The sequence below is a fragment of the Siniperca chuatsi genome, linkage group LG3 (assembly GCF_020085105.1).
Source record: "Siniperca chuatsi isolate FFG_IHB_CAS linkage group LG3, ASM2008510v1, whole genome shotgun sequence".
Taxonomy (NCBI): Eukaryota; Metazoa; Chordata; class Actinopteri; order Centrarchiformes; family Sinipercidae; genus Siniperca; species Siniperca chuatsi.
The window spans coordinates 11,996,485-12,024,476 of record NC_058044.1 but is presented as its reverse complement, the minus strand read 5'-3'; the positions used below and the strand labels follow the sequence as shown (position 1 = coordinate 12,024,476).

The window sequence follows — 27,992 nt, the reverse complement described above, 5'->3', positions numbered from 1 at the left end:
TTGGTAAATCTGGACATGCTCCACTTTTTCAACATTTTTAAAAATGTGTAGACAAAGGCAGTCTGGTTTAGTGGATGCTGGTCGCTTGAAAAATCCTCCAGTTGGCTCCAGTGATCTTTGGCAGGATCCATCTCCTTCCGTCCGGCCTTACTTTTTCCAAAATCCCTCTACAACACGCAACAACAACGCTTGCTGAAGTCTAATTAAAGTTCTTATGAAATCACAGATGTGAACACTATTTTGGAGGTGCCATCACTGTCTTTGGCTGAAGGCTGACAATTACAGTTGTGATTAGTTGTTTGATAATCAATTTTTACATTATCTTTGCTCAAAAATAGATTAATTTAAGCTATTCTTTGAGATAGTACTGCAAAACAAAAAGTGAAAAACAGTCAGGGAAGACTAATGCAAAGGCATTTCTAAAATGCACCCACTCTATAGTGAAGTGAATTTTGCAAATTACCTCATTAATCAAGAGCCAAGGAGGATCTGGGACCTGTAAAGCTAGAGTCCCCTTGTGTCTCAGCTCCTCTGTTCAGTCTCCAGTCCATTCAGGACCCCCAAACCACTGGCTTTTAGACGGATGCTGGACATTCTTAGAATACTTCAGAGTGTGGTGGTCAAGACCTAGAGTATTTGCTGGATAAGCCTGGCTAAGCTATGCTTGGTTTACACTCATTCCATCAGAGAAAATTATGTTAAAGCAACACAGAGCCTCATGCTTCAGATTTTAAACTGAGGTACAGATAGACCTGCAGACGATTTACAGATTTCATATGTCTTCAGTTCTTACATGCATCTTGTTTTCTGTCAAGTCTTTTCATCATGACCATTACCTTTTCTACACCATATTTGACATTATTATTACATTGACAATATTAAAAAGCGCCCATCACAATTTCTCAGACCCAAAGTGACATCTTCACGTCTTCTGACTAACAATTCAAAATCCAAATGTGATCAGACAAAAGCAATAAATCCCCAGTGAATTTTGGCTCTCAACTAATCGATGAATAAACTCTTTTCAGTCTTTTCAGTACAAGCTAAAATACATAGATTATTTTAACTACTGACTTGGGAGCACCTGCAATCATCCTTTCCCCTCACTATCAAGCCAGGTATCTGACTTTCTGTCACTGAACTTAAACATCAAACTTATCCAAGAGGCTTCAGCTTCGGCAGGAGAAAACTAAAGAAACCTCTTGGACAAACTGTGAATATCTTCAAGAATAAAACAGCAAATCTCGTTGGCTTTGACTTCTAGATATCCTGTGACCTAGCTCACTGAGACTCTTCATAGACCTAAAATCCTAATACGATTAGGGACCAATGTCCTGTATGAGATTTGGAAAAAATGCACTAACAAGTACAGGAAAACCAGTTTGGTACACCCTTGCTGTAAATATCAGAATCAGAAATACTTTATTGATCCCCGAGGGGAAACTCTTTTGCTACAGCAGCTCACTATCACGTCCAGAAAATATTATAGTGTATTATATTTTTTGCTTAGTACTTCTATTCCTGTGTGCACTGTGTGCTGTCAGGCTTTCAGGCTGATGGATGAGACTTCCTGACAGGCGGCCAACAATACTGTTATACCCACAGGGAACCTGCACTCACACCACACTGCAAAGTTCCTCACTCCCACCTATTTCCAGTGGGCTTCTAAGAAACCCATTGGTTATATCACAAGATTCAGTGAACCATGGCAACTCCATACAAAAGCCATTATGCATCCCCTACGTGCAGCTACGCAATGCTGAGAACATAATAAATTCACATGACGCTGCTATGTTGACTCGTGTGGCCTGTGTGGTGAATGAGGCTGGTGTCATATTTCAGGTACAGGTGAGAGCATTGTGCCAGACAAAATTACTGGATTAATGTATTTAATAAAGAGGAGGCAAAGTGTTAAGATGTTAACATAAGACTCATGCTCTGATACAGGTCAAAACATGGACACACAAGAAGATCTAAAAGTGGAGCCACTAATAGGAAACCCTGAGGGTGATGATTTGATTTCTGGTGGGTGCTGAATGTGACCTGAGCAAGCGGAGTAACCCAGGACAGGGATAGTTCCTGGAAGAGTGCATGTGTCAAATCAAATACACATGTCATCAGATACATTTTAAAAATTGCTTATTTACCACCAACAAGGTGTAAACCTACTTTCTAAAATCTTGATATCATATTTCATACCCTACAAAAATAAAAATTATGAATTAAAAGTAAAAATTTATGAAAACACAACATTTTAGTTGAAATATAAAATGCTGAACAAAAGTAGTTCCTTCATTTTGTCATTCATTGTGTTTAATTTAGTTGTGGAACGGGTGGCAGTGTTGTTGTATGTGCTGCATTATGCTGAAAGACTTGCCTAACACATACCTATGGAAAGTGAGAGCAAGCTGACATGCAGGCATGAGAGCAGCTACAGATACGAAGACACAGATGGATCCCCTTATGGAAAATTATCATATATTTGTTATGGGTTTATGTGTCAAAATCACAGCTACTTAAAATTTAAACTATTTTTTTCCACATACATGCTTTTTCTTTGAACATGTGAAAGCTCCAGTATCTCTAACACTGCTAGTGAGTATCAAAAGCCTTCTTGCATTAAATATGTTAAAATCATTTTAGTCTTTTTGCAAACTGCAGGTGTTTATTAGTAAATACCAGTGAGTTCAGATTGCTGACGCACTTTACTGGGGTTACCTGTCACGCTGTCTGTATGTCAGTCACCCAACGCGACCTGACAAGAATAATTTAAGGGTGTGGGGCAGATTTACCAGGAGATTTACTAACACCATGGCATGGTGACGGAAGCTCTTGCCACCTTGGAAGTATTATATTTGCCACTTCATGTAGACGGGAACATCTGTTCCATTAAGAGGCGATGGGTGGCCTTGTTGGTTTAACAAATTTTAGGTCGCACTTGCAATATTGTTCATTATCTTGGTTATAAAGAGCAAAGAAAAACTTGAAGAACTGAGGTTGGCTTTTTTAAACACAGAATCACTACTTGGATTTGTTAGGACGATAAAAGTACTACATATTCTAAGATAAAAATACATTCCACAAATCCTGTTATACAAATTATATTACGTTTATATGATTTTTTAGTGGGTGCAGTGAGATTTGTAATTCAGTATACAGATATATGTAAGAGCACCACTGTGTGTGTGTATGTGTGTGTCATACTAAACGTTTATGTAATGTGTTAATGGATCTGGTGCTGACACGGTTTGAAACTCTGATTAATGTCATGCTAAAAGGTCACTGGTGTGTTCGACAAACTGTAGTAGAAGCCAAAACACGGTCATCATTTCTCATCTTAGTGCTTCAACATCACACATGCCATTTATTGCTTTGCTCCACATTATATTCCACGTTATATTTTGTAGTTATTCCACTGAGACAAATTCTACGTGTGGTCTATCGTCAGTGAAGTAGTGACACTGAAAACATACATAGTGAATAAATTGGCTTTGGAGTGTGTGAGAAGGGGTTTTAAACAGCAGCATAGTAGTGAAATTTTCAGCCAAACAGTGCAGGTGTGATCACAGCCAAAGTTAATGCTAACCTAAGCCCTCGTTCAAAGCATCAAGAGCCCCAACAACAGGCACAGCTGTAGTCTTGCTATTCCAGGACTGAGGACACTCGACACCAAGTGGTTCCAGTTTCAGCTTCTTATAATAGGTTTGTTTGCATGCCAAAGGCACATTGCCATGAGGCTCAGGCTTTAGATCCCTGATTGCTGTCAGACACTCAGGATTCTTAACCCTCACCCTTAGTTGATAGCACATCACCTATGCAAACAGTGGCCATAACCTATTTACCACTGCAAGACCCCCACCCCTGTTTTCCACATAGGAACTGGACATCACAAAACGAAAATAGAAATCCTTAAATAGTTTGTTATGTATGTAGCAGTTAAATTTTGTTTTGTGTTATATGACCTTAGGTTTTATTTTACAGTTGCCATAAAGGATCACGCTTACAGATAAGACTGTGATCGTAATGAAACTGCAGGAGTAACTGACTATATTTTACAGAGTAAGTGAATTCTGTTTTTGGTGCATGCTTTACTTTTTGCTGCTGTTGGTAGGCTTAAGTCATTCATTTTACAACAGGCTTCACAAATGATACTTTAAAGCATAAAGTGCACATAAAATAAAAATAGGTCATAAAATAATTTCAGCAAAATTATTATTATCCCAAGTCTGCAACTTTCTTTGACATGGGTGCATGCTCTTTGACCGGACACACTGACCTGCTGAGGGCCTCCATGCTGCCAGAGGGACTGACGTTGAGGTGGCCGAGTTGTGAGACAGTGTCTGGGGTGTCTTGGCGAACCAGTGGAATGGGCGCTGTCTCCATTGGCTCTGGACTGGGGGTCCTCAGCTGTGAGGTCAAGGGCAAAACTATTGGTGTGGACAGGGGTCTTGCATGGGGCAACCCAACAGAGCGGCTGGGCTGAGGGATGACTTGAGTCAGGCCATCACTCTTCTCTTTCCTCACCTGTATAACACAGAGAGAGAGAGAGAGAGAGAGAGAGAGATGCCAACAACAGGTGAGTCTTGTGACAGGAAATATGAGACAGCACAAGAGGTAAATGATACACAAACGCTATCATTTCTGCACAATCAAGCTCATCATACAACCACACACAGAGAGAAACACACCGGAGCTTTCAACCTTTGCTCAGGTTACTATAAAACATGCATTCGAAGATCTTCTGAGGTGAAGCACAGAGCAATAAAAGAACCACAAAAGAGGTGAGGGGAAAAAAGAGGTTAGCTTGTAAAACTGTAAGTTTAGACTGATGCTTGTCTTACCGTACTGACCCTGAGTGGGTATAAACAGCGTGAACCGCCGACTGTAGTGTAGGAGAAGAACCTTAACCTAATTACAGCCACACTGCGAGGACTCTTCTGCATTTTTACTGAGTTTAAAACAAGGAAGCCTGAGAGACGTGTTAAAGAATGTGTCACAGGGCTTTCTCTTAGTATATATGAAGAGGACTTGTATGGCTGCTGATGAACACTGAGGCCAAATAGCCGGCTGGCTGTGGTAAACAGAGTATGAAATGGCTCTGACGCCAGCAGCTTAAGTATTGATAATGGTCAAAAACAACCAATGCTAAAAGAGGCTCGGCTAGAGATAAATGTCTATCGGTTGAATTAAAAGCCTTACTTTTTTTCTTTACACCAATTATCAGCCGAACATTTCCATTTGGGGTTTAACTTAATGGGTTGTTCTAAAATCTATGGGTGCTGCCCCCATTTAGTCATTGGTACACTTAATGGGTGAATCTTTAGCAGCATAATTAGCGCCACAATCTTCTTTAGCTAGACCTGGTATGGATTTTACCCTTTCCGGGCTTCGTAATTGATTTAGTTAAATTTGTCATTCACAGAAACCCACAGAGAAAGGAAACGGAGAAAAAAAAAGGGAAAATGAATGTAGGCATTAGCTTGTTTTTTTTCAGGGGAGAAGTCCCCATCCAGTTGTGATAATGAACTTCAGCAGTGTTGGTGAGATGGTGCTGTCATCTTGGTTGGTCTATGTTGGTTTTTCTGATTATGTGTTTTTTCTTTGTATTTTTATTTTGCTTTATAAGGAAAATCAATAAAAACGTTATCAAACAAATCTGATAGAAAATCACCATATTCATACTTAACGACAATTTGGAGTCTCCAATACACCAATTTAAATTGTTAGCTTATTCACTCATTACTACTCACTTTATAGGGAATTCAATGTAGAGAACTATAATGGGTCAAATGCAAAAAGTCCAAAGATTTTTACTCCAAAAGGAGTATTAAAGGAGTATCTGCAGCTGATCTAAACGTACCTATATTTTCTGTCTGTGTAATGTGTTCTTACTAGACACACTACAAAATGACAAATGACTATATACCGAAGATGATTTCAGACACAGTCATGGAAACTCCAAACGGACATAGCTAAAAATCAAACTGCAATGCTGCCTCCATTCCTGGTTCTCAGTTTCTGCCTATGCATAAAAAAAGAGCTCAAACAGAGCAACAAGTAGGAGCTAAATAGGCCAGATGGCAAAGAAGCCTGACAGACCAAAATGAGGACATGACCTGGTTTCTAAATCATGGATTAACTAATAATTTGTTTGTGACTAAAATATCAAAAGACTGCAAAGAAAGCCAAATAAAATACTTAGAACCTAATATTTTACTTTGGTATGCTTTCTCTCCAGTAATCTGCTACAATGAAAAAGCAGTTGTAGCTGGCCTCTGTTAACTGATCTCTATTCACTGTCTAGTTTTTCAGAAGTGTCATTGCTTGCACAACCACCACAACTACTTTCACTAGACCTTTCAAAATAGTGGTTGTTAATATAAGCACTGTTGCATAAAAAGAGCAAAGCTGATATTTACCTATTTCGAAAAAGTATTCAAATGTTTTTGTGGTCCTACCATAGCAACAGAAGGCTTTATTGCAATGCTGTATTAATTCAACAACAAGGAATTAGTAATACTCCTTTTGGAGTCCAAAGCTCATGTATGAACATGAACATCTCTGTGTGTTCAAGAAAACACAAGTTCCCCTTTGATCACACATTCATGTGTTTTAATGATAGGCGCATCATAAATCCAACATTTACAACACATGTTTATGACTCTCTAATTAAAGTGTGTGTGGGTGTGTTTGTTTGTTTATGTGCTTTTCTCTCACCACTAGACCTGACCTGAAAACCAAAAAAAGAATGTCATGTGCTTAAAAGTTGAGAATATTTTAACTTTTATGTGCGTCTAAAAACCCGCCATAAAAAAATGACGGCGCGGCACGAGAAAGGAGCGCATGCTAGGCATGTCGTACCAATGGTTTTGCAAGCGTTTTTAGCAGCGCGTGTCTGTGTGATCGCCCCTTAACTCATTTTTACATGTTTAACTTCTCCCACAGAAAACACTGCTCCTGCACTGCCTGAAAACAGCTCGATTGTAGTCCAGCCTTTACTTCTGTAACGTATCTACGTCACTATGTCACACGCTTAAATGCACAAATTGAGCAGTTTCCACAAGTACACCTAAATATGAAATTAAAATAATGTTAGATACCCGCCAGGCAGTCAGTAAAGTTGTTACTGTGATGTAGAGACAGTGCACAGTTAAAACGTTACCTATGAAAGATCAATTATTTACAAATTAATAACTTACCACTCTGAAACTCTCCAGTCTCGGTTGTGAAACTAGTTTAGGTTGTTGGAACATGTACGGCTGAACCGTAACGGCTGAACCGAAGCCATAGTTACCGGTGAAGCAGCTTTGTTTTGGATCACACTACCTTGCTAGTCAGGACCCCCCTACTCTGCTTCTGATTGGCTAGTAGTTCTTATCTAGGCACTGCACATGTGCAACTCCCAACAAAGATCCAATAGAAGTGAGATGTCTCACTCGGTAGCTAAAACGGAGCATTCACGACACAGGGTGAATAAAGGTGCTACAGCAATGTGCAGTAAGAGTAAAAATGTGGTGTTTTTTTTTTTAAATTAAGCCATGTAAACCTATTCTGGTACAAACTCAAAATAAAATTATGAACCTGAAAATGAGCATAATATGACCACTTTAAGTTACATACCAGCTCTACTAAAAGCAGAGGATTTTTCACTGACTACTGAGGAAAGCGAACATGAACTTATCTTGCTGTCAGTTAGCATTTCTTTTATCTCTACATTGACACTGGTCTTGATATGTCCACCGCATGTATGGCATCACATCTTTGTTTAAAACTGCATTTGAAAACAACCACAGCAAAATAATTTCAGTCTGTCTTTGTTGTCAAACAGAAGCCAACCTCACAAAAATGACTGATCATTTTATCACATATACAAATACAAACGTATATGCACCTAATTTTGCAACTATGTGAGATCAAAGTAACCGACTTTAAAACAGAATTTAGAATTTACTTTATTAAATATAGCTCTCTTATTGACCTTGACAAAAAAAAAAATTAACCCAAAGCTCAACTTCTACGTGTACACAAACAGGAAATTTCTACTCCTTAATTGTATTTAAATTCACGACCAAATGCAGCTTTTGTGGCAGGGTTAATTTGTAATAATATAACAACACAGTTGGAAGAGCATACCATAGCCCATGTTTGTCTCTCACTGCAAATAAGCATGTTGTTGTTTCCTGCAGCACATTGCCTTTATCAAATCACATCATGTGACTAAACAGCGAGGCCACAGGCATCAGAAGCTGTCTGAGAGACGACCTCAGGCTAATCAGCACCAAGGCAACACAGCAGATAAGAAAGCAGGAAGTATTTATTGGAAAGGTGAGAAATAGATTGTATTAACCATTAAGCCAAACCCCTCATTAAGTGATAGTAACAAACTGTTATTTTCTGTACCTTCCTTTTTCTCTGCCGCTCCTTTGGAATGTTGGTGGAGGATTTGTTCAGAAGTTCTTTATTTTGTGGTGTTTTTTTTTGTCCAGCCTTGGAAAATGCATGGAGAGAAAATCAAGCAAAATAAAGAGATTTAAAGTGCATAGAAACATTACTTGTATAACAGTACATAGATGGTTAAATGTACAAGAATGCATTCACTTAGGCAGTTTATAGCATTATAAACAATCCTGGATAACTGAATGCATTAAATAATGTCAGGCTGCAAGATAATCCTAATTAATTTGCTGGATGTTGTTATAAAAGTCACGACTTAATATAACCTAAAGTAATTACTTTGTTAAATTTTCTATATCTTATATGATTTTCTACATCTTATATGGCAGCTCATGGGGAAAATCAATTTTCCCGTCAATTAAGTATAAAAATTAAAAATATGAATACTCCTGCAGTGCAATTGATGTTTTCTCTTGATGTTCTAGGACAGACTAACCTCTTTCATAACATTAGCAAGTGTGAGAAAATGCAAATTTCAACAGTGCTATTTGTAAAGAGAACAAGTGATATCAGTAATGTCAGTCACATACTATTAAAAAGGTCATCATCTATTCACACTGAGTGACCTGATTACCATTCAAGGCAGCATACACAAGTCAGCTGACATAGATAACATCTTTAAAGCTCACAGAAACCTACACAGACGCACACAGAAATGGTTTTGGTGTTAGAAAACAGCTTTTCCAAAACATGCCCATCTTATGTTAATCACGTCACACAGATCACATGGTTGGTGTTAAAAAGGACTATGTAAGGGAATTTGAAGGGTTCATGCAAGTTTGACCTGGCAATGTCACGCATAAACAGCAACACTGCATTTCACAGCAGACAGACTCAGACGCACACATGCAGGCGTGCTGCTGTAAAGCCAAGCACGCACCTTTGTCCTGGGAACCGCCGTTGGTGTCTTTGTATTGAGGTCGCTGGGTGACTTCTTGGTGTCTTCATCCGTCACATGCGCCTCCTGGGACCAGAAAGAGGACAAAACAAGATATCACTTTGTAATTCACATACATACAGTTGAGTAACAAAAGGAGCAACAAATCATGCTTAGCAGAGGCCAGGAAGGTTTGTTCTCCAGTTCCTATTGTTGTAACTGTAGCCTCATATATACAGTAGCTGTAAAATATATTTTTACAATCATTTTAGAAAAACTCCTGGTTATGTGTGTTCTACTTTTGTTTTTTTTCTGTGAACCCTTAACAACTTCTTCAGCATTTTGTGGCTGAAGAAAAAGGTAGCACCAGTGATCATATGTGCTCTGTTCAGAGGCATTAAGGGGAAGGTCAGGAGGTGAGGGGCCTCAGTAGCCGGTGCGTGCCTGTACATATGTGTTAGTGTTAGTGCATGTTTGTGTGTAAGACGATCTCATTCTGACTGAGGGGTTTCCCATAGGTCAGCGGGGTCTCATGTGGCTGTGCCATTATAGACAGTCACAACACAGCACAGAGTTTTGAGATTTGTGACTGGAAATGTTATCTCAAAAAATTACACTATATCGTCAAAGTGTTTCCAGATTTAATTTTACCACTACTACTTAATTTCTCAAATTATTAACATCTTCAGCAGTGTTATTTAAGTATAGTGTCACATGGGAACCAGACAATATGTGTGATGATGTTAAAAATGGTCAGAGAGGTACCCTGAAGACATGAGAGGTCAAACCCACAAGGAGCTAAATCCCAATGGTCATTGCCTGATACCCCACCGTGGCATCAGATGGCCCATGCCACATTCCAACACAGTCATCAATTAACAATCAAGACGTTTGCTATAGACTGTGGTGAAGGGTGTCTTTCCAAATGTGGAAATTCGGCCAGTGTTTTGCAGTTCCGCTCGTGAAATATAATTGAAAAGATACTCAAACTGCAGCTGTTGCAGCAGTAAATATTCCTCTCATTCCACCATCTCTACTGGACTGGAACAAACTTCAATTTATTATGATTTTATTTTTTCTTACTGCATTTTAATTAAAAATTATTCCAAAGTCTTTAAAGATATTAAATATGTCACGCTAACTACAGCTACCATAAAAGACATTGAGGTCATGTCCATAATTTATCTAGGTTTTTTTTTTTAAGGAACATTCATTCTACATTGGTGGATATTTTATAGGTAATTACATCATTTTTAGTATTTTTTTCAATATATCCCATTTTGACTACTTTACAAAAAAAGAGAAAAATTAATGAATAAATAAATAAAAGATTCATTATTTGCCCACCAGAATTTTATTTTGTGTGAAGAGTCAATGTCCAGGAAAAAACATGTAAATCTAAGTCTGAGGATTTAGATTTTTTCAGATTAATTTAAGGGTCAAGTGTTCCTTTATGGTTTAAGATAATTCTCCTACTTTTTATGCAAAATAAATCATTTAAAAACCCATTGGATTATCTGAAAAATGCACTGTTACAAAACTGAAAATACAGCTGTTTGTCTTAGCTCATGAAATGATTTGGAGCGCCATGGTTTTCATAGGGCAGACCCTCAATTTGGGAAATAAAATATCTAATGAAAACATTTTTTTTTTTTAAATCAAAATAATTTTAAAAAATTGGCTTTTTATTTTTAGAGGTCTGGTCAAACATTTTCTGGGGAAGCAGGAACTTGGAACTTGGTATTTTTAAATCTCTGGCTACAGTTTTGCATTTATATATATTTGGCAGGTGAGACTGTATTGAAAATAAATAATAATCTACATATACAATATAACATTCTAAACCAGAATCTGAGATCATATGACTTAAATGACTTTGATGGTTTGCTTGGTTTGTGTCTTGCAGCCACATTTTCCTCAGGTAGCTACAGATGCAGCAGCAAGGTGCCACCAGGAAAACCAGCAGACCAGACAAACCAGCTAATCAATAAAGACAGCAGCAGCAAATATAAATCAACCAGAGACTCAAAACAGCCACCTGTGGAGGAGTCGTTCCTGCGAGGCTGTGATATTAGATCAATAGTTAAATCAATCTTAGCTTGATATTATGTAAGCCTAAATTTAGAAACCACCACTCCTCCAAGTGGGTGGGCAGCGGGTGAGGTCTGTTTAAAGTGCATGTGACTCACAGTCGTCTTATTCAGCTCCACTACATTGTACTGACCACCAACACGGATCTATTTCATATAAACATTAGCACCTGGTGTTCCTATGGGTATACCACACCTTGACAAAAATAAGGGTTGACTGTTCTCCTGTGCAGCCTTCTCCGTTTCTGTCTGTCTCAAATATATTGCTGTAGTTCTGGATAAGCTTGACCATGATCTTGTTACAGATATTTTGGTCCTTCATTGCTTCGAAACCAGGAGCCACACTGGAAGAGAGGGAGAAGAGACAAAAAATAAAAAATTAAAAGCAAACCGATGAGATTTCATCAAATTCTTTAAACATGACAGTAGCAGTTAGTCGACTTGATCAACAAAGCAGAATTCAGTTGCCCTAGTAAGTCTAAGGTCTGATGCTACTGAACAACTATGTGATATGTACACTTGGCTTTAGGGCTTAACTGTAGTACTAATTATATAACTTCAACACACACGCACAAGTACAGCTTCTGATGATGAGAACGGGTTGTACAGTATGACAGAGTATCCAGTACAGTTTCTTCTTCTCTATTCTGTCCAGTGAGACCTGATCTTTTACCTGGCAGGGTTTCCTAGCCTGAACACCCCAGTTTATTACTGGAGATGCTCACCAGTATGATTTGAATCTCACTGCCCAGTAAGCCAATCATAAATAGACTAGTGAGAACAGAGGTACTTAGCTCAGCAGCTGCAGGGAGGCACATGAAGCCACTGATGTTATTATTTATTTATGACAACATCATAGTAACACTTGAAAACACATTTAACATCAACCATTTCTTATATGTCATTTGACATTTATTTCAAAATTGTTCACTAGACTCAATTAGTGTTCTTAACCTATAGCATGTGACCTTTAAATTAATATAATGTCAGACTTTGAAGAGTCAAAAATCTGATTCCAGAGGTTCATGTAGATCAAAAGGTGCATTGACATCTTTTATTCATTTTTGAACCACCGATGAAATCAGTCAGTTCTTTTTCAATCAGTTAGTCAGAGCAGTATAAAGACGTGTCTGACAAAATGTAAAGAAGCTTATTAATGAGACATTTATGAGCAATGTAATGTAATTTAAGTATTACTAGCAGATTTCACACTCATGATTTTATCTTCTGTGGTGGCCAGTGCTATCCTGTATGCTGTTGCATGCTGGGGCAGCAGGCTGAGGGTAGCGGACGCTAACAGGCTCAACAAACTGATCCGTAAGGCCAGTGACATTGTGGGGGTGGAGCTGGACTCTCTGTCGGTGGTGTCAGAGAGGAGGATGCTGGCCAAACTACATACCATCTCGGACAGTGTCTCCCACCCGCTCCATGACGTGCTGGTCAAGCAAAGGAGCACCTTCAGCGAAGGTCTCATCCCCCCAAAATGCACCACAGAGCGCCACAGGAAGTCATTCCTGCCGGTGGCCATCAAACTCTTTAACTCCTCCCTCTAAGTGTCAGTCTGTATGACCTTAAGTCACTAAACTGGACATTGGATCATTAACATCGCTGCAGTACTTGAAATATTGTGCAATATTCTCTGTTTAATACTGCTGTGCAATATTCTCTGTTTTCAGTTTTAAATTCCCTATTTATTGATATTTATTCATGCTTCTATTACTGCTGTGCAATATCCACCGTCTAATAAACATCTTAATAAGCTACACTTAACTTGACAGTACTCATTATTGCACTATTACTTATTACTTATATTATTACATTGTATTATATCGTACATACTTATCAACCTCTAATCACACTTATTTTAGCTTTTATACTTACATCGACTTTGTACTTAATTTATCTACCTGTATTATATTTTGATTTGCTTGGTACTTCTAAACCTGTGTGCATTGACGTGATAGTGAGCAGCTGTAATGAAAGAGTTTCCCCTTGGGGATCAATAAAGTATTTCTGATTCTGATTCACTAAATAAGCTACAGCACCACCTGCTGGCCAAATATTTTGACAGAGACAGAGACTTCACAGCAGCCATGTGCTCAATATGTACTATAACTTTTATTTTAATACTTAATTTAATACTCAGATTCATTTGTGTTTTTAAGTATACATGTGTCTTCTTTTTTCTTTATTAACCTACTTAGATGTTCCCCCAATATTGGCTACACTGCAAAGCTAAAGATTTTCTCCCATTCTGAAAAGTCAAGACATATATTCTGTTTCAAGTAAAAACTTTTATTTGGTCTTTACAAATTTAGAAAAACAGCTGCAATGTCTGTGGAGTAAACTTGTCTTGTGGGTTATTATCTTACTCAATATGTACTGCATGTTGTAAGGGTGGAATCATTCTACCCATCCTGCTGCTCTGACACATGAGACCGATGTTTAATATCTGACTCACTAAACTGAAATAGGGGAAAGATGATCGAATCTGTCAGCTTCAGCTATCATGACTGTTTGTCTGCCTATTTTTTCCCCAGACTAAGGTTGTCTTACTCTGTTAGACTGCAACAAACAGGTTTTGTAAAGGTCACAGTGAACACACCAAACTTGCCAAAACTTTCAGGAATGTCAGTTATGTTCTTCAAGGATATGAACACATTGAAGTAGGTCTGTATAAAGGACTGCAAATTTTGATGAATTTGTTAGTTTAGTTAAGTCAAGTTGCCTCCTATACCCTTGAGTGTCAATCACCATCAACCAATGTGAGACTGAGGCATTAATTTAACCCTAACCCAGTTATTGGAAATGAGACTGTGAGTATGATAATAGTACAAGTACTGTATAAGGCGCTTACACTTTGACTGGTACACCTTTAGCATTTTAAAATGACTTTACTCTATGAATTTATGCAATAAGTTAGATATCTTACTGTTTTTACTACAATTATTATTGTTGTTGCTTCATCACATGCTGCAATCTCAAGCTTTCAGAATTCACAGCCCAAGACCATCCTTAAAGCTTTTATATCAACAATGGATCAAATGATTGTGTAACGTGAAAGGTGTCGCTTGTAGTGACCACCCCACAGAGAATTATCACCCGACTCCTCAGTTTCTCTTCAGCTCTATGGAGCATTTTAGTCTCTTTCAGGTCATTGTTTTGTTTCGGCTTTGGATCACTCTCATCAACCTCATTTCCAGCAGCAGCAGGCAGCAGTTTTCAGCAAAAAAGTTCTGATAAACCCACTGTACACTACCTGCCCAGCACCAAATGGCAGACAGACAAAATTAGCGACTAGCTGGTGAACATAGTCGAGTATTTAGCAACTAAAGACCCAGATATTTCCTTCAAGAGTCGGTGGAGCCCAAACCAGAACTAAAAAGAGAGTGAATGGACTTAAGTTCATCCAAATTAATGCCTATGTTGCTCCGTATCTGCTGGATGTGTTTATGGCAACTATTTTCTAACACATTCACCATATCAACTTATTATATCATTGATAATATGTCAATATTGTGTTTACAGCTTGATGCGGTGCCCCCAAGGGGCCAAAAAGAATCAATTTAATGGAGGCTGAAAGGTATTAAAGCTTCTGTTGTTGTTGGTAAAACTGTTGTCAATACATGTAAGTACTTTACACTGAACATTGTTTGGTTGTACAGTATATGAACGATAATAAGCAAAAGGAGAATGTTGGAGTGATGGTGAGATTGGCCCATGGGTATTTATTTTGACCGCTTGACTGCTTGAAAAAAGGTTCAACTCACTGGAAGACACTGGGTCCAAACACAGTGGCAAGGTTGAGGGCAGTCATACGGTTTTCCTTGTGGTTGCACTCCACAAGGGTGAGGAAGTGGCACAGATAGCGGAGGAGGCTGTGGTGGACGTCTGGAAGTTGCTGGAGCAGGTCTCTCATATCTGACCAAGAGACATCACCACACTCTACAGACATACAACAAGATATCAGAACAGGTCAAAGTTTGGGATCCTACTAAATTTCTTTTTTGTCAGTCAATGTTGTTTACTGTTCAAAAAAACTGAAACTTCTGGCAAAGAAAATTGTAGAAAAGTTGATAAATGCCAGTAGTTGAAGCACCCATTTCTCAATATTGTAATTCTGGTCAAGTCTTTTCACAACAATCAAATGACAAAGAATCAAATGATGAATGATGAGTGACCAACTTAATTTACTTTGGAGCAGGAAAACGTAAAACATAAATAGACGTTTAGCGAATAACGTTCAAATCCTAAATTTAGTAAATAGTTTTACAGCTGGTCTCCAGCAGGCAGTGGTAGCTCCATCCACCTGCTTTCTGTAACATCTAATCTTGAGTTGTGGTAACTAGTAATATGTGAGCATTAGAGCAAAGAGCCTGAAAATATGTTGATGCTATTATTCGGGATACATAATTGGGTCAGAGTTGGATAAACGGATATGGCTACTGATCCCGAATGAATGAGTGACGCAAACGTTGTGCTTGCATCTACGTGAGTGAGTACATGTGTATGAAGGCTGGCATGTGTGTATGTCTGTCTGAGTAGAGGGGGAGGGTGGAATAATGGCTTCGAGCAATCAAAACTGCTCTTGATGCCGCTGAGTTAAGTTCAGATTGTGTGTGTGTGCACAAGTGTGTAAAGTACATGGTCGCATGTGTGGGTTGTTTGAGCGGCTTTCAAACCATTTATCATCAGAAGTTGATCAAGTTTTTAGAGGCTAGTGATTTAGACAAACACATTGAGGGATGGAAAAAAAACATTCCATGCAATTACACGTATGTAGAGGCCACTTAAACAAAGAGGATACACATCAAAAGACATGCCAACATAAAGCCAGACAATCAGAGGACCATGTCACTGCAGAGAATGACATACGCTGTGCGTGGACATAGAGAGAGACCAGCAGAATTCGTCAACTTTAAGGTGAGAAACTGAACACTGCACACTGTTGTTTGAACATTTGTGTTTGCTTAAGAGATTACACTGAAAATAAAAGGTTATTTATTATATTCTCTCTATAACAATTTATGGATTTTCAAAGAAAAATTAAGAAATGACAGAATCAATACCAAAACCGTTCTGTATTAACCATGATTTGGTTAAAAATGTAGAGAGAAATGGTGGACAAAAAAATAAATGAGTACCTGTTGTAAATATTAAGAGAAACTGCTTTCAAATGAATTACTAAGAGGTGGCTGCAAACAATATATCCACCACAGTCAAAATGGAGAGAAATTATTTCAACATTTGAAGAAAACAAACAAACATATAAACTAAGAGGTAGCCTTTGTTTGTATGAGAAAAGATGGATGTGTTAAATGAATTTGTAGTAATGAACTATCACCTACTAAATCAGTAAACTGAGGATGCTCTATTCATTTATATATGTTTGTGCATATGTATTTACTCATCCTTTAATTTGTTGTTTTTTTCATCTTATAGATCTACACATTGGGTGGAGCACCTTTTAATATTACTTTTATTTATATTTAACAACATAATATTATGAAAGAGTATTTAAAAACACACTGCACATAACATTAACAAACTTGGTTGTATGTAACAAGCAGTGTGTTACTCTAGTGTCTTTGTATATACATTGCTGATATGTAAGATATGCATTCAACTGCAAAAGTGTATGTATGCATTCTTAATATTTTCAGCAGCCCCACAGAATATATGGGCAATAAGCTATGTGTAATACTTATCTAAAAACATTTTACTGGCTAAGGGTACTGTAATCTGTTACAACTATGCAAACAGGAAAACCACTGTCAGATACTGTTATGCGATGAGACTGAGAATATGGACCACAACCATGTGAGAATATTATTATATTATTATTATTTTTGCTTTGACAGCTAAATCCCATCCACTACAAGAAAATTGTTAATTAATATGGTTTTCCTGAAAGCCACAGGGCAGTATGGCACCCATTAGCAAGAAGATAACTGCTTAGGGCTGCAACTAATGATTATTTTCAGTTAATCTGTCAATTATTTTTTCAATTAACTGGTTAATCATTTAGGACATAAAATGTAAAAAAAGAAAAAGAATGATGACAAATATCCATCACAGCTTCCCAGAACTCAATGGGATGTCTATAATTGGCTAATTCTTAACTGGCAAGAACCTTTACAGGTATTCAATTTACACTTAACATTAAATTAGAAAATGTAAAAATCCTCACTTAAGACACTGTAACCAGCAAATGTTTGGAATTTTGGATAAATGACATAAAAATTATTAACTGATTATCAAAATAGTAACTGAATATTTTCGTGTTGATCAACCAATCGATAAATCAATAGAATATATGATACACTTTAAAGTTGAGCAGTACCCAAAAAGTAAATATACCCCAAAGCTTTCAACCCTAATGGTATGAAGCTTGATGGGATGTTGGTTTACTTATTTAATTCAGGTCACAGTCTCACTTAAGTCTTACTATCCTTATTGAGATGTGTAGCCATTGTTGACTTAATTGATGGATAACATGTTGCACAGATGTACTGGTCATATTCTGAACTGTCAGCCATACTGCTAATCATTCTGCAACTTAATCTGCCTATTCATCCATTCATCATACACCTTTGATGTCTTTAAATTTGCAATACTGGCAAGGAGGCCAAACCAATTTTACAAAGTACAACAAAATCATTTTATTCAGTAGTTATGGCCAAGTCTTACGCCAAAGAGTGGTTTTGTAATGCAGTGTTTCGCCATATGCCCTGAAAAATAGGCTGAAGATTTATACTCTTCTCCCATTAAACAGATTAAACCCAGTGAGGGAGGAGAGTAGAGAGTGAGCACAGACACTTCACCTGCCAAATCATTCACTACCTTTTATGACCTTTAAGATTATTGCCAGAAACATGAGGCCCGTTACTTTTCTAGTCTCATAGACTCTTTCTCTCTCTCTCACACACACACACACACACACACACACACACACACTTAACTCAGCAGTGCCTTTACATGCACTGCCTGGTGCAGGTGACTACAGTGCTAATAGTAAATTTCAGCCCCTAAAGATAGCTTTGCTTATCATCCAATCAGAGTCATGACCCATATATTCACAACACTTGTGAGGGTATTAATATCATGTTGTGGATTTGGGATGTTGTTCAAGATAGGTATCCCATGATGGTTGTGAAAATGTAAAACCTGGTCTACTTGAGCTTGTAGGATAATTCAAGACAAATATGCACACCGCTGTTAAAAATAAGCACATAAGATAGAATTGGGACAACAAGTTGGTGTTTTAACAAACAGAAACTACTTTCTCTTGCCTTGGTAGTGATGTATCAGTGCCTGTTGGACTGTTGAGTCCACCAGACCCTCTGGCAGGTCCCTGAGGTATCGTTTCAGCAAGCTGGCCACCGTACAGGAATCAGATTCAATGAGAAGGTCCACATCATCTCCACTCTCCAGGCGCTGTTTCAGGGTCTCCACAGCACGCACATTCCCATTAACTCTGAACAGACCCTCCTGATGCAAGGCTGGAGGAAAATAACATAACATTCAATTAAAGTTAACTCATGTCATTAAGAGCCAGCTTATCGATCAACTCTTCAATAAGAGAGCTAACTAGGGATGAAATGAAATAAGATGGCCCCCTAAAAATGGTCTTTCTGCAAAATAATTTTATTATAGGCCTAAAATCATTTTACTATCAGTCTTTGGCTGGTTCCTATTTGATCTGCAATTGGTTTTAAGATTGCGATGTTGGTCTGAGTAATCTCAACAGCTATCAAAACAACTAACTGGCTAAATTTCCATTAAATTCAATATGAATATTATTTGTATCCAGAGGAAGATTTTTCTGACCCCTTGAACTTTCATGTAGCACCACCATCAGGCCAATGTTTCTACTTGTACACAATAAATATATCAAAATGTGATTGGCAGATTATCTTGAAATTTGAAAAGTCAAATAATTTTGATTCTATTAATCCCCTTGCCTTCAGGACAAGGTAACACTAAGAATTTTAGCCCCACTATGATTTAATTATGGCAAAATTGTCAGTTTATTTCTTCTAAACGTGTGAAACTAGGGGGGATTTCCAGGTACTAAGCTAATTATTTTTCAACAATGATGTGGAGCTGATATTATACCTGTTTTAGGACGGTTAGATTTCTTAATGATGTAGCTAATGTTAGCCACATTTTTTTTTAAGTTTTTTACAGCTAACTAATCTCGTTGCGACTTTTCTTGCTAACGCTAGCTTCATGTCATCTGAACAGCTAACGCTGAAGAACACAGGTGAAACGTTGACCAGAAGCAAGCTAACTAAAGTTTTTACTGTTACTAACATTACGCTACTGAGCAGTTTACTTTATTTGGCAGCATTCCTCTTGAGTCAGTTGCACGGAGGGTGACGGAGGAGTGAAGACATTAAATATTGTTGTGTAGTCTTACCTCTAGCTACTGTACTGTGGTGGTAAGCTTGACATTTGTAACTAAAACTACAGTTAGCTAACGTTAGTAGGGTAATTTGAATTCTCATGACGTAATGGCTGTATTTTAATGACCTTTAAAAAGTCGGTTGGACCAAATTATAACAAGACAAAGTATTTTCTCATTTAACTCTAGCGAAATGAAACCATTAAAATGTTTAGTATTGGTTTAATTTGCTCATGTTTTAAAATATCCGTTTCTATTCGTTTAAAGATAAGATGTCCGTCGTTTGAAAAAATAACGGCTGAATAGTTAACTTAGCTGTGAGTAGGCCTTTGGAACTCCTTTCTACCTTTTCATAGTTCCTATGAAAACAGCTGACAGTGTGATCTGTGGATTATCGAGAGCTAAAGGGACACAATTTCTGGAAAGAGATGTTGCTTTTGAAATGTTTTAATGTAATGTCTCAGTGCTCTGAGCGCCACAAACAAAATGGTATTGGCCTACATGGTGTAGGGGTGGACGCAGAAACCTCAAGGACAGAGTTCTTAAAACAAAACCCAAACTCTGCATGGACCAGACAGCTTTTTCACACTGGAAAGTACTTTATTATGTCCCTCTATGTTCATATTAAATTGTTAGGAGATAGTCTGAAATGTAAAGTAATGGTAATGTCGGTCCTGGAGCTGCCCACATTAATCCTTTGTGTACTGAAATACCAAAATAGAGATCGTTAGTAGTACAGAGAGCAGCCTTATCATAGTATTTATCTACTGCTAAGGACTAGCAGATGAAATCAAATATAATCATACTATAAAAGGCTTGTAGTTTCAGTAGCCACGAGGAAGGAGTTCCCTTTTCTTGTACTGACATCTAGTGGTCAAACAGAAAAACTACGGAAAACGATAAAGTAGGTCAATACCATGTACCATACCAGTGTCACGTTTTAGCTTTTTAAGTACAAATTATGTATACCTTACATTTTTGTTGACCAATTAAGATTGCATGCTAGGCACTTATAGATTTTTGTTTATATTTTTGCTGCAGTTCAAGCCAATGGGCTTACATTAATTTCTGTACAGTATGAAAATCAAATAGTTGTGTAATCCATCATACAGTCTGCATAGATCTTTGTTAAAGTTATTATTATCATCTGAGGTGAAAGCACATTGATGACAATGATTCCCATGGTGGGATTAATAATATTGTACTTCTAATTATTGCATTGTGTCTTTTTCCTTTTTCTCTATAAAATTGCCTTTTTATTGTTTTCCCCCTCTTTCTTTCTAAGAAAACCACTTTGTATTTTAGTTGACTCCTCCTTTTTCTGTGTTTGTGTTTGGGTGGGGTGGGTGAGATGGGAAATTGGGGTAGTTGGAAGTTTGGAAATATAATTTTTTTTCTGATTTACAATGCTGATGTTCTTGTTACGTATGAAAAAGTGTTACCTCTTAACAGTAATGTATGCAATCACTGCAGACTTGATGTTCACTGTGATGGAGTACATAACTCAAGCAAGTTTTATTAGTTATTATTAGTATGCTAGTAGACTGTACATACTGGACATATTGTAAATTAATGGAAAAATAAAAAACACAAAAAAACACTGAAATCTTTGAAACATAACAGCATGGTTTGCATAATAGTTCACTGCCATTTAAAGTACTTGTGATTTGCAGCAAATGGGCTTAAACATGCAAAACCACTGGTATGGTCCCATTCTAAGGGGATTTCTTACTAAGTCAATAGATGCTGAGCATAGATTATGATGGTGATATTTCTGATTACTGCATAACTGAAACTTATTTAGACCAAATCACACAATAATAAAAAAAAACAGACAAAATGGTAATGTATCTGTTGATAGCATGGTACTTGAGAGATCTGATGAAGATTTAAAAATATTAGATTCATAATATATAGTCTTCTACTTCTCAAATTGATATTATCTCTTTGTTAACCCTACAGTGGCAAAGTGAAAAATTCAGAATGGGGCACTAAATAGGTCTACTCATCAAAAACAAAAAAGACAATTTTGATTAAGTCTTAAAAGGAGGTGATCAAGCATTACATTTATTTTTGCTCTCTTCTATTCTGTTGTATATTTCCTCACCATGCTTGCTGAGATGCCCCACCAGCCTCCGCAACACCCGAGGCACACCATCCTCCATCAGGCCCTTCTCCTGCAGCTCCAGCAGGGATGCTCCAAATAGCTTGGTGTGACCCACTGTCCTGGGTCGCAGTATGGGTATCTGGACCATCTTCTTCATGTCTTCTTTAACCTGCACCGCTGTCTTGTTGTGCTGCAGGGAGAAGAGCACACAGCAGCAGTCAGCCACGGGCACAGAGGACAGCGCTGCAGCCGGCATCAGGTTAGACACCACGGAGAGACCTGTCCTGGAGGAGGGAGGCTCACTCCGCTCCATAGATTAAAAGGTGTGTATGGTGGTGGTGGGGGTCTCTCTGTGGAGCCCATACACGCACACCTCCTGCAGTCGTACTGTCATGCACTTAGAGGACAGTGTGTGCTGAGAGCTGGGAGAAAGAGAAAGGGGGAGGGCTGGACGCACATGTGTTGCTACGACAGATATCAGGTTACCACGCAACACCTTTGGTTAAAGGCATTGCCAGAGTGACACACACGTATATGTTCAGGTGAGGTGATGGCCACCCGTCATTAACAACTATGAATATTCATTTGAATGGATGGGTGCTGAGTGTCCTCAGAGCTGGAAGGACAATTCAGTCAAAAATGCCTACATTTGGACATGAACGATTGGCAGACAAAAAGGTTTTACTGGAAAGCTTTCTAAGTAACCCCTGTGCTTACAAGAGTTGGCTCTTTGAACAGAAACTTCTTTTAATCTATAGTGAAGTGTGTGTGCGTGTGTGTGTGTGCGCTCAGATCCTTCACTTAAAGTAAAAGCAGTAGTATAATGTAAAAATACTTGGTTACAGGTAAAAGTCCTGCATTCAAAATCTTACTTAAGTAAAAGTATGAAAGTATTAACAGCATATTGTACTTGCAGTAAAAGCACTCCTTTTGCCACCTGTGAGTGTTTATTATATTATTTGATTATCATATTATTATTACTGGATTGTTATTATTGATGCATTTTCGTGTAAATAGCATTTCAGTGTAGCAGCTGATTGAGGTGGAGCTAATTTTAACACTTTAATATCGATCTATACATCACATTTTATAAACTCGTTTTATCTTTTTGTATGTAAAAACGTGATCTGTAGACTAACTAGTAACTATAGCTGTGACATTAAATGTAGTGGAGGAAAAAGTACAATATTTCCTTCTTAAATGTAGTTGAGTAAATGTACTTAGTCACTTTCCACCACTGCTGTGCTCTAATTGCCAAGCTGAGCCCATTCCCCTCAGTGGACAAACCCTGTAAACCAGAGTCTAAGCATATATTTAGTGTTTTAATTCACCAGCTGTTCAGTATGTCTTATCTGATAACTTGTCAAGGCAAACAGTGCCACATGCTGTCTCTATCTCTGTGTATAGATGCACAGATTGTTCAACACGCACTCTCATTGTCTTTCTCCGAGTGTAAACAATGAGTGCACACAGAAATCTCCATGTAACGAGCCAACATCAGACAGAGCAGGGTAAATTACTGATTCGTTTGGCACATTTAACTACAGCATGATGCATATCTTTGTGTAGTACCAGGAGCAAGAGAGTTACACAAACCAGAATCAGGATTCGGACACTGGGTGAGGAGGAAAAGACTTCCTTCACTTCAGAGCAACACAGATTCAGAGCAAGTTTTACTCTTGTATCCATAGCTACGACTACACCATGTGACATATTGTCGTTCCAGAGTTCACCGCTTCAAATGAGTGAACTGACCCACACAGTGAAATGAGAGGCCCCCGGCTATGATTTTTCTCAATGAGGTCCACAATGACACAGTGGGTTTACCATGTTGAGGAGGTAGAAGTGGGTGGTGAAGAGGAAGTACCACTGGATGTATTCCTTATGTGGCCAATTGTTTAGACAGAAAAGGTATAGGCATGCGCCACACTCAGGTCAGCTGATTAAAACTCACCTCACAGATGGTGCTGAGATTGCACCAGACAGGATCTTTACGATGGCAGATGCTCTGGCAGCGTTAATACGACATGCATCTGAGAAGCTTGTACAGGCAATGTGTTAATGGTGCTCAGTCATCCACTCCTTTCTGACAGGTGCATAAAACTATGCCAGTTGCACCGTCCTGAAGAATGTGAGATGGTAATTAAGTACACTTGAATTTTGATTCTGACTATACAGGAGAGCAGGAATGCTTCATGCTTGGATGGGCTGCCTAAAAAGTAGCACTACTTAATTAGCTAAACTGCACTGACATACTGTATTTTAATAATAATGATAGACTGGCTAGGTCTTCAGGTGTGAGAAGATGTCAGCAGTCAGTATAAATAAGAGGTGTGGGTAGATATAAATAATTCATTGTATTGATCTAATAATTTTTAACTGTACGGTAGAACAAAGATTATCTTAAAATCTCTGTAACTACTTTTTAAGTTTGAACTGATGTATTGTAAGTTGATGATGTAGATTGATAACACAACTTTGATGATGTTGATTAAAGGTTTTTCCACGATTTTTAAAAATCAATGTATAACTTATATAAACAGAACATACGGTTTTATACTATACTGTACAGGTGTAACAGTCCATTGTTGGTCATAATGTTAATAGGCCACAGCACAGTTTAAGTAGCGATGGGTGAACCTTTCAGGGCTGCAAACTGGCTCCAGTAGTACTATTACTCATGCAGGTGTTAAAGAGTTAAGCCGGTCTGAGCTAGGTCTGACTGTGATAGGCCTTAAAAGAACACATGTCCCCTAAATCTGTCTTTACTATCATGCACACACACACACACACACACACACACACACACACACACACACACACATTACAGGTCTAACCTCACACTGGTTTTATCAGTCTGCATACACTGACCTACACTTGGCAGTCAAAAAAAAACCCACTGTCAAGTATTGTAACAGTGAGAACTAAAGGGAGATCCTACATATACCCCATTCACACACAAACCACATGTATCATAAGGGATATTGAACATGGGTTTAAGCCACATTTGACCTTTTTATAAAAGTTGGTCTGTCACAAGTAAATACCTGGTTGTCACTTTTCAGATTTAAGGTCCATTCAGGTGAATTACCAATAACATATCCAAAACTATTTGAAGCTGATTTACTATGAATGATGTCAACAAACCCCAAACAAGACCAAAATGTGATCAACAGTCTCAACAATAGACTAGAGATAGAACAACAAATGACAATTCATACAAGTGATTCACTCACTGCACACATCCTGTATATAAGAATTATTTAAAAAATTACAAAGCAGTGAAATATTGCACTTAAAAACATCTATAGAAAAGAATAATTCTAAGAATGGCAAGAAACGGGTCAATAATCCAGTGAACATCCACAACACAATATAAGGAGAATTTGCTAAACTATAAAAATAGAAAATGCTCTTGTGCTAAGACAAAGCAAACCACAAGGCTGCTAGAAAACCCTAAAACCTATACATATGAATGAGTCCTGGATGACTGGCACAGTGATTTAAGATTATTTTTCTTTATTCATCTTGCCAAAAGTTAATACAACAACAACTTACATTCTGCACATATGCAAACTGAAAAAACAAGAATTTAAATCTGAGAGGACCGATTTGCAGACAATATATGTAGTCTGTGTTCTCAACCTTCACACCAGAGCTGAGCTGTAGTGTTGGACTCATGTAAAACCCCTGGTTGTGAGCAGGTTCCCTCGCAAACACATACTTGTGCTTTTGTCACTATGTTGGTGTGAAAGTAACTATAAACTGAGCATATAAAAACACCACACTCCTCCCTCGGAGCTACCACTCACACCAGAGAATCCCCATCATTTATGCACTGCAGTTGATATTCAGAATTAAAAGTGTTTACAGTCAATTTCAAGGTTTTTGTTGACTTGTCCCTGGACATACAAGCAGCTACAGAGCCTAACCAAAGCAGCCAAGAATAAAAGTTAAATACATCCTGGTGATACCCATTTGCCTCTATTGTTTACAAGGACAGTCTGCTGTGATTAGCCTAATAATCCTCAATCCCTTCTCCCCTCCCCCATCCTTAACATTTGTTCACACTGCAACTTCTGACACTGAGGAAGAAACCTCTTGTCAAGGGGCTATTGAGAGACTCAGGAAGCCAATGACTGTTGAAAGTCTGCTTTCTCCCCTTGAGAAATGTCTTAGACATTTCAAGTGTCAGGTCGAGATACTTTCCTGAAACATTTTGTACAGTTTAAGTGGGTAAACAAGTCTTTTTTAAAGAGGTTCACCACACATGAACTGCTAACAGGCAAAGCCATCTTCCTGTGCCTTTAACTTGCCCATGAAGAGGATAGCAAGCCCAAGCATGTGCCCTCCGTTCCCACCCCTCCACCCTCTCCCTCCCCCTTGTCTCTGCCTCTGTCCCTGTGTGGGTGGCCATTTAAGTCAACTGGTAGCAAAAGCACCACAGGCACCAGAAGCAACAGCTGCTCAACTCAAAGAAACTACTGCTAGAGACATGCAGTTTGAAAAAGTATGCAAAAAGTAGACTGTTAAAATGGTTTAGTTCTTGTAAAGACTATTTCCATAAGGATATTTTGTGGAAAGTGACCTCATTGAGGCACTGGATCATTGCTAGGGAAAAAATACAGGCATGGACAGGAAACATGACGCTTACAGTGTATATTGATCTGTTTTTTCTCACTTGTACTTAAAGTATTGCTGGCTGGCAAGGAATCTGCTTTCTCTGTTAAGACTGCAAGTAAAAGTATTCATCTTCATGCCAGTAGTCATGTATTTAGTGAACAAAGTTTAATCTAAGGAGGGAGAGCTTGTTTTACTGAGGGGAGAAAAGATTTGTCCCTCCTTGACATTTTAAAAAGCCACTTGTGTCTACCAGAACATTCAACACACACGCCATCACAAAAGAGTGTGTAGACTGACACTGAACAGCACAGTCCCGTTGCATGCATTCTTTAGCCCTTAATCACAGGTTGAATGGGAAATCTTTGAGCCAACTCAGGCTTTGTAGCTTCTACTCACACAGATGGTCAGAGCTCCTGCCCCCATTCTTACACAGAAGAAACGCCTGCGGAGGCAAAGATGAGGGGAAAAATTGCTGCTATCTTCCTTCCTCCTCCTCCTCTCCTCACTCTGTTCCAGGACAAACTCTTGGACTTTTCCCAGTGGTGGGAATCCCTTTCCCTTTAAAATGTGCCATCCAAATATTCCAAAAACACAACACAGTTAATCCATGCCGGTAGAGAGTGTAAAGAAGTGCTGTCAATACCAGCAGGCTATATGCATGAACACAGATTAGTGCTTGTCTCTTTCTCTTCCTCCCTCTTCCCCTCTCTCCTCCTAGGCTGAAATCTGAGCCAAGCTCTCCCATTGGTTGAGTGGCCTGGTCATGTGACTAAGGGGTTAAAACCCCAAACTTTAAATGTGTGCCTGTAGGATTCATCTGCCTGCAACTGAGGGAAGAAAGGAGGAGGGAACTTGTGCTGAGAACTGAGAAAAGGGAGGATGGCCTGAACAGAAACAAAGTCATGTTGCTGTAGCTGTAACAGCGCTAAAATAACACGCATGAAAAAGGAAATTAACATTTTTTTAAGAATGAAACATGGCTGCAATGCTTACCATAGATTAATCTCAGACAATGAGTTATCTGTTTTGTATATTGTATATTCCACATAATTTGCACAACATCAAATGTTGTTCTTTGTAATTTACGATAATCTATCATTGTAATGATATTGTAATTAGACACTATATTTAGAATTTAAACTGATATAACAGTCATAAAAATCTACATTCAAACATCTGAATTATAGGAAAACACAGTAAAAGAGTTTCAATTAGTTATAGATCAAACATATTGCTCCATTTGCCAAATGCAGCTCTCTTAACTTTAGAGAAAAATAGTAGAATTGTTTATTTTCTTTATTTCCTTAAAATGTTTGGTGCAATGTTTCTTTAACTTATATACTGTAAACATGTATGAAATATCACATGTATTAAGTTGTTCTGATGCCATTTTCTCACTGCCAGAGAAGACGTCTTATAGCTTAACAGTATCAG

At 38.2% G+C, this 27,992-nt stretch overlaps 1 protein-coding gene across 6 annotated transcripts in view; it reads right to left on the bottom strand.

Moving 5' to 3' along the window:
* Positions 1-27,960, bottom strand: part of fam13a (family with sequence similarity 13 member A) — a 64,690-nt gene extending 36,730 nt beyond the window's left edge. For 5 of the 6 annotated variants that reach the window (XM_044190830.1, XM_044190833.1, XM_044190832.1 and 2 more), the window contains exons 1-8: positions 26,955-27,960; positions 21,936-22,125; positions 18,714-18,923; positions 15,192-15,366; positions 11,618-11,765; positions 9,335-9,418; positions 8,401-8,487; positions 4,277-4,524 (exon numbers count right to left, since the gene is read on the bottom strand). In XM_044190830.1, coding sequence (XP_044046765.1) covers positions 4,277-4,524; positions 8,401-8,487; positions 9,335-9,418; positions 11,618-11,765; positions 15,192-15,366; positions 18,714-18,923; positions 21,936-22,125; positions 26,955-26,981 — 1,169 coding nt within the window. In that variant the 5' untranslated portion in view covers positions 26,982-27,960. Of the gene's footprint in view, positions 1-4,276; positions 4,525-8,400; positions 8,488-9,334; positions 9,419-11,617; positions 11,766-15,191; positions 15,367-18,713; positions 18,924-19,843; positions 19,947-21,935; positions 22,126-26,954 lie in introns of those variants that run through there. The other variant, XM_044190834.1, reaches the window with a different exon arrangement.
* Between the last annotated feature and the right edge of the window lie 32 nt (positions 27,961-27,992).